The sequence below is a fragment of the Enhydra lutris genome, unplaced genomic scaffold (assembly GCF_002288905.1).
Source record: "Enhydra lutris kenyoni isolate GAN:26980312 unplaced genomic scaffold, ASM228890v2 scaffoldscaffold30, whole genome shotgun sequence".
Classification (NCBI taxonomy): domain Eukaryota; kingdom Metazoa; phylum Chordata; class Mammalia; order Carnivora; family Mustelidae; genus Enhydra; species Enhydra lutris.
The window spans coordinates 13220791-13228787 of record NW_019154114.1 but is presented as its reverse complement, the minus strand read 5'-3'; the positions used below and the strand labels follow the sequence as shown (position 1 = coordinate 13228787).

Genomic DNA, 7997 nt, shown 5'->3' with positions numbered 1-7997 from the left:
TTGACAGAGTAAAATGTTACATAGATGTATGACTCCCAAATAGTAGTATTTAAATCCAATGTTCAACCTCTGAAGGTAGATTGCCCCAATACACTTTAATATATGCTTGTTTAGACATACGTAAGTATATAAATGTAGAAAAGGAAACTGACATATAATATCAACCCTCAGTTTCATCTAGGAGGATTAGGATACTAAAGCCAGGAAAAAGTAGACATGTTTTTTCCCCTACTTTATTTTGCTGTACAGTCGCCTTAAGGTTACCCATTCAAGTCAGGAATTGTAATGTAATTCTAGGACTAGAAATTGACCAAATATGCTCCTTTATCATTTCCTTTCAGAACTTGTCTAAGCACTTTCAAAATCAGGGCATGTATATGGTGGAGGAAGCGGGTCATGAAGAAAACAAAGTGAAATCAGAACACTTCTGAGACATCTATGTTCTGATGTGGCAACAAGATGCAGCTCCCACCAGGGGATGCGGCAACTCAGAAAAGTTTATGGGCTAGCAAGGTGCCGGGACTGGGACGGAACAGACGGGGCATCAGACTGAGAGATTTCTGGATTTTATCACACCCAGACTCTCTGATTGAGAGAATTCTCATCAATCAAATGTATACTAAACTTTCAAGAGAAAATCGTCCAGGTAACTGTTGTGTTTTTAACATAGACCTCCTTTCTGTACAAGGGAAAGTGGGAAGGGTTTGATAGCCCATTTTGCAGAAGCCACATTAACAGAGTGCACATAGCTGGATCATTATTTTCTGATCTCGTAGACCCCATGGAGGGCAAAATCACAAGGAAATGTGGTAACAAAACTGGCTGACTCCTGTATTCCCATGGACACCACTGCCCGTGTGACAGTTCAGACTTAACTCTTGCAAACCATCAGCCTATAAACCGTGACTGATCTTGCAGTTTTGAGAAGGCCCTATTAAGGGATAATAAATTCGCATATGTACCTCTTGCTACTACGACAGACCTCATCACTCCATTTGCCCTGAGCTGACTGGGAGAACAGGGCACAGTTTTCTCGCTTACCACCATTGGGCTGTGCACGGTCCCAGTTGAGGAAGGAGATGGTGACTCCATGGACATCAACAAACTTTCCCTCTGTGACCATGTCATTGATGCCCAACCAAAAGTCGTTGACACCTGGCAGGCTTCTTTTACCGTAGTCTCGGAGGGCATTGATTTCGTCGGAGTTTCTGGGGATAACCAAGGTTCCTCCCTTGGAGATGCAGTCTTCATTGGCTTCATGGAAATGCTTCAAGCCTTCTGAAGCAAGGTAGCATTTCCTGTGAACTTTTGTGCCTCGGAGACAGACTGTAAAGATGTGAAATTTGATATAGTAAGATGCCTTTTGAGTGTTCCACATCCAGGATTGGACTTGAAAAATAGCAGTTAATATTTGTGGAATGAATGATGTGTCATCATAGTGATGAGTTAATATTTATGGAGATTTTGTATGTGTCAGACCCTGTGCCAAGCACTTTATGATGATGAACTCATGTAATAATCACAGAAATCACATGAAGTGAGATTTTATTACTCCCACCTGTCCATATCAGGATAGTGAGGCTTACAGAAATTGTTACTTGCCATGACTTAATGTATAAAAACATAACTTACATAACATATAAGATCATAACTATACAAACCCAGGTCTGTCTCACCCTTAAACCATTTTTTGGCCTCATGCTGCTCTGATATACACATGCTTGTTAGTTTGCACAGCTCTATTGTGTGCTGTTTCCTTGGAACTTTTGGAACTGGGTGGTAGTTCATAATTAGTTAACAAACAAACACAAACAAAAGTTTGAGTTGACATATAGAGCAACAGTAGTTTTGTTATCCAAATAATTCAGCCCTGGTAACTCTGTTCGGGTTATCCAGGATAAACCAAACATAAAGATAGTGTTAGGGCGAAGCATTGGAGAACCAGGATCTGACATTTGTTAGGTTTGTAATTGTTGGAGAAAATACTTAATTTTTCTGTGCCTCAGTTTCCTCGTCTGTAAAATGAGGATAATCATAATGGCACCTGTCTCATAAGTTGTTGGAGGACTAATGTGTTCATGTTTGTAGAGTATTTATAGTGCCAAACGGTGGGTAAAGCGTTAATAAAACTTTGTTGCCTTCTACATGGGCATTTGATCTTCCTTTAGCTTCTGAATTCTGTTCCTAGAAAGCTGATAAAGGGAATATGTCAACAGTATTACTAGGCAAAATTGTTTGTGGTAAAAACGACCTTGAACTGATAACATATAGCTGGTCTGGGAGTTATAAATCCTTAATGGAAGGCTGTAACTTTAGTCTTCCCTGAAAGTGGTAACTCATAATTGGACAGGTCTCTTGCAGGACCCATGAAGTTCTGCTTTTGGAGTTGCTATGTAAGGTATTGGATCCTGTGGGTGTAAGCCTTGTGGGCAAGGGCTGTTCTTGAACCCATTCAGTATAGCTCTATTTTCCTTACCCCTGGGATCCAAGGAGGGTCGCTCCTGGACAGCAGGTGTAGAGGGCATAGCTTGCTGGGAGCTCTACCCCTGTGTAAAGAGGAATGCCAAGTTGTGGTTCTAACCAGTGGCCTTCTGTTTGTATCTGGTGCACCACGTGGCCCGAGTGAGTCCTGTGATCCTGCGTTTAGCTGAACCTCAGCAGATCTCCCAGTAGGCACTTAGTAAACATCTAATGAATGCTAATTATTTTTGCCAACGAATATTTGCTTCAATTCTGTTTCTTTGCCTATTAGAGAAGAATTATGGACAAATTTTTTAAATGCATTGTTGAAATGTGTATTTGTATTTCTATACTATCCATATATAGGAGAAGGGAGTGAGAAATCAAGCTGATTTCCCCAAACAGTTGTCTCCCCAGCTTTTGAGTCCTTTCTCCTGGACACCTCTCTGGGTTGTCAATGTCTCTTTTAGAAGTGTCACCTAGAATTTGACATGTACCCTAGGTATGGTTTGAATTTCTGGCAAATCATGATTTCCTGTCTCTTTTGAGATGAAGCATTGATGAGTCGGGTCTTACCTGTCTGTAGGGCTTGCATTTCCTTCAGGGCATTGACTTCTCTCCAGAGCTTTTCAACTTGAGTCTTCAGGTCTCCATCCTTTTCTGGGGATATTTTAGGGTGGGGTAGGGTAGGAGGAATGAAAAGCATGATTAAAATAAGATAAAAATAAAATTAAAGCTTTGGAACCCAGAATCTAAGGCGAGGGTGGTTTTGATGAAACTGAGCCAAGTGTACATGAGAATTAATGCGTGAAAATAAGTTGGCCATGAAGGTTCATAAGAGCTTGGTTGTGGTAATAATACTAGATGATCCTTCTGTGAAAGAGGGCTGCTATGCCTCTCCCCCATCCTGTGGGACTCTCCCTCCATCAGACGTCAGACTTACTGACTTTTAGAGCATCTTAGACCAAGTTATGTCATCTCAGGATCCATTCCTTTGGGTTCCTCCTGCCTGGAACAAACATTCTTGCTCCAGCACTTGTCCGTCTCCTCACTGAGCTGAAGTATCTTTTCTAGAAGCCTTTTCTGGTTATCATCTCTATACTAGCATCTGTCTGAGTAATCTCTTTTCTTTGAACCTTTACTTTTCTTCAGAGCACTTTTCTCTGTAATTATTTTTACTTACTTAATTTTGGGTGTCTTACTGTCCATGGTGCTCCTGATGCTTAACACAGTGCTTGGCACATAATTGCTGTTCATAATGTTTGTTGAATGAATGAACAAGATTCTAGGACTGATGGGGTCTGTCTTAAATAGACAGTTTGAACTCTTTGGAGGCAAAATTATAATAAATTGTAATAAATAACAAAAAGAAAAAATACTAAGAACCATCATACACTGTGTACCAGGCGCTTAATTCTTTCAGTATTCCTGTGAAATAGACACTGTTACTGTCCTCAGTTCACAGAAGAAATAGAGGCACAGGAATGAACCTGCTTTAGGCCAGCTAGCGAATAAGGTGCAGTCAGGATTTGAATCTGTCTTACTCCAAGTCTGTGCTCTTCACATCCTTCTGATCTGCTCCTGCACAGTAATTGCCTGATCCCTAGCACATGGCCTTGGACTGAGAAGATGTTTAAAGCTTGGTATGAACTGTCACCACCTGCCTCCTTACACAGATACCATGTGAGGAATCTGTGTTCTATCCTGGATTTTTCAGGATAATCCTAAATCCACACATGCTGATTCGTCATCCTCTTAAACATAAGCTTTGCAAGCCAGGTGTTTCCACATTGAGTTAGGAAAGCCTTCTGGGTTCGCAGGAGTGGAACCCATCTGTGTTTCATGTGATATTGCACATCATTTCTGAAAGCATCCAGTAGCTCAGCTCAGAAATACAGTACCCCCAAGAATTTCCTCAAAGAGATCATTCAATCCAGAATAAATGTAAGGGTACATTCAGAATGCAGAACCACCAACTGTTGGAGGCCAGGCTCACCAAGACCACTGAAGACTTTCTTCCAAGTTTCAAGTTGTCAGCCATACAAATGTCATCCCCTTTCTTTCTCAGCTTCCCACTCCATTCCATAGAAATATGTGGCCTCTACAGGGAGGCTGGAACGTTGTAATTAGCATGAAGACATGAATAGTATTAGGCTCCTGGGAGATCATTATGGGAATCATTATCCAGGTGACTTGGCTTCTCCTTCTAACCTTTGTGACAAATGTGGACGTGTTTTGTCTACAATGAATACAGTGACTAACTATTTCAATGTAAAATTGAATTTTATTTGTTTCTGCAACATATAATTTATTGAGACCTATGAATTAAATACCAGGGAAATTTTGTTTTTTAGTTAAGTAAGTCCCTTGTTTGCCATTTTGAGTAGAACAAAAACAACAACAAAAACTCCCTCTCATTTTATTATTGTTTTTCTCCAGAAGTAGCTTCTGTGTAGAAATGCAGAATTAATTCTGGAAAATCACCAGTAAACCCATGGAATATATATATACCTCCACCTCATGAACAACCAAAGAAATGTCAACCTTCTTAACAATCAAAGAAATCCAAATTAAAAGAGAGGCTTTTTTTTTTTTTTTTTTTTGGTGTGGTTGACTGAGCTTAAGCTGTGATATAATGTTAAGTTGTCAAGGTGTGTGGGAATGGCCATATACTGACGATGGGAGCAGTGTAGGTTGACGCTATTATTTTGGGAGACAGTTGGAAAGTGTAATGAAGCTGCAGTTTTCTAGAGGAGTAACTTAACTGAGGCAGTGAATCAAAAACAAAATAGATGGGAAGCCACACAGAAGTTCACCAGGAGGGGCACCTGGGTGGCTCAGTGGTTAAAGCCTCTGCCTTTGGCTCAGGTCATGATCTCAGGGTCCTGGTATCGAGCCCTGCATCAGGCTCCTGCTCAGCGGGGAGCCTACTTCCCCACTCTCTCTCTCTGCCTGCCTCTCTGCCGACTTGTGATCTTTGTCTGTCAAATAAATAAATAAAATCTTTAAAAAAAAAAAAAAAGAAGTTCACCAGGAGGCAACAGATGACATGAATCCTGACCCCTCTGTGCAGTGGAATATTATGCAGCCTCTAGAAGGACCTATGCATCCCTTATGTTGATAGTTATCCAAGATTTGGTAGATGAAATAAATTAATAGCCAGTCCTTATTTGGCTAAAAATAGAAGATTTTAATTCTGCATTAGAACAACTCTGGGAATGTTATTTCCCAATAAGTAATAGTGGGTAATTCTGCGAAGAGGTTTGAGAGAGAAAAAAAACAGCCTTCACTTTTGATTTCATAAAGTTGGGTATAATCCCCAGGTACTTAAAATGTTTTCAAATTGTATGTGTTAGTGGAGAGAGAAGTGTTTGGTAAGTTTAGGCTTACTGCTTCACTTACTGCTGTAGAGTCTGCTTTCTTGGACTTCATAGCAAAAACTCACAAAAATTCCTTTGGGAGGATGATGCTGAAGAGCTGTGCACAGTCAGTTAAAAGGCAAGCAAGAAAAAGCATGTGTGCACACTTGCGTGTGGTTAGGGATGGGGTGAGGGGAGAGCTACATGACCTGAACCAAATGATCTCAGAAACATCTCCACAGCACATCCACGCATCCACATGTTCACACCCTTCCCCACATCCCTGCTGGGTGGTCGCTGCTTTGCCACTGCTTCCCAGCAGTGAAGAGATGCTGGCACCAAAAATACACCCTGTCATCACACAGTATCTCCTACCTCCCTCTTTCCCTGCCCTCATCTTCACCGGTACACTTTATCACTCCTGAGAAGTATTTTAATCTTCCATTTAAAAGAAGTAACAGGAAAGTCTAATATTGTATAAGGGAAAAGATTCCACTGAAGAAACCTTGTATCAGACTGAAATCATAGAAATAAATACCCCCTTTGCAAGGCACTTTATAGTATCCAAAACACAACACCCGAGACAAGCCTCCTTTTACCCACCACCCATCCGTGTGCGTCAAGTCTGGCTTGCACTTTGTTGGTATGTTTCCTGTGTTTTGTTACTATTGAAGTGAAATCGATAAGGAAGTAGTGTCATAATATTGACCTTGAAATACGCTGAAATGAAAATGAAAATGACTCAGAGGATGAGATAAAACATCACTCTTTGTCTCCCTTGATGCTTTTTCCCTCATGCTTTGCTTCCAGCGTATTGCAAATAAATTGCTCTCATCTTTGTTCTTTGCAAGATTTTTTTTTTTTTAAAGATTTACTTACTTGAGAGAAAAAGAGAATGAGCAGGGGGGAGAGGCAGAGGGAGAGAGAAAATGTCAAGCCGACTCCCGCTCAGTGCAGAGTCCAACGCAAGGCTCAGTCTCACGACCCTGAGATCATGACCTGAGCTGAAATCAAGAGACGATCACTTAACTGACTGAGCCCCCCAGGAACCCCTGTTTTTTTCTCTTTTGCCTCCTAACCCAGTTCAAGCCACCTAGACTTTAAGATTGCTTAGAGAATCAGTTTTGCATTAAAATATTTTTGAATGCTATATGACTTCGCATAATGACATATCTTTAAGTTTAAAAACAGGTTCCATTTCTCTCTGACATGAAAAAACTTAAATATGTAGGGTAGACTGTCTTTATATTGTCAAGGGTATGAAAATATATCTGCATGATAACCGGTGAGAAAATGGTCTAACTTTGACTATACTTTTAATAAGATTATAGTTATCTTACAAATATATTTGAACAGTTATACCGTATCTAGGAACAGTATATTCTAATTACTGTCAGTCTATTCTACTTGATCCCTTGTTCATAATTACAAGATATCCACCTATCCAGGTTAACTTGCTCTGAAGAACATTCTGCCCGGCTAAGCTCACTTGACAAAGGATATACAATACAGACATTTTTTCTATTAAAAAAAGGACCTACGCGTGATTCCTTTAAATATCAAAATGTTCCAGAAAATTAAAAGGTCACTCAGTCCCCTGAACTGCCATGTCTGAATGATAGCATGGTGCTATCACCAGAGACCGTTGTGCTGGAGGAGTCTGGAAATGAACATTGCCCAGTCCCTCCCCACACTGCGCACGCCTAGAATTTTGCTGGCCTGAAAAGCCTTGTTACCTTTCACTCGGCGTTTACTGTGCTTCTTGGCTTTAAATTTGGACGTGTGGCTGGTGGTCTGGTCCAGGAGTAAGGTGATAACCAGGATGTAAATTACAAGTCCATTCTTTGCCATGGCTCTTGGTCAGGTCTGGTGCCCACTTTGCCAGCTCCTGTGAAGTAGCGGAGAGCAAGAAGGCTGCACAGCCTCATCTTGCCCTGGAGCGCCTGGGGCCAGCTTTATAAAAGTGCATGTGAAGGTTGGCTGGACTCCTGCTGACGAAATGTTTGGATTCCTCGACTGCCCACAGCATGAGGTGGCCCCTTGTTCTTGTGTCTCATGTTAGACTTTTCTTGTTTTTAATGTCCTTATTACATTCTCTACTTCACTTGCATTTTCAGAGTAAATCAGAGTTAACTAAGGGATTAAGGCCTTTGCCTGCTTTCTCTTCTTCTTTCTTAA

The 7997-nt window shown here is 40.9% G+C and overlaps 1 protein-coding gene across 1 annotated transcript; it reads right to left on the bottom strand.

Annotated features, from left to right (window-relative positions):
• Positions 1-934: 934 nt before the first annotated feature.
• LOC111153044 (C-type lectin domain family 3 member A) lies at positions 935-7673 on the bottom strand. Its single transcript, XM_022511854.1, has 3 exons — positions 7556-7673; positions 3037-3120; positions 935-1326 (listed from the first exon to the last, which is right to left on the bottom strand). The coding sequence occupies exons 1-3, from the start codon at positions 7668-7670 to the stop codon at positions 935-937; spliced, it is 591 nt and encodes a 196-aa protein (XP_022367562.1). The 5' UTR covers positions 7671-7673.
• Positions 7674-7997: the final 324 nt, after the last annotated feature.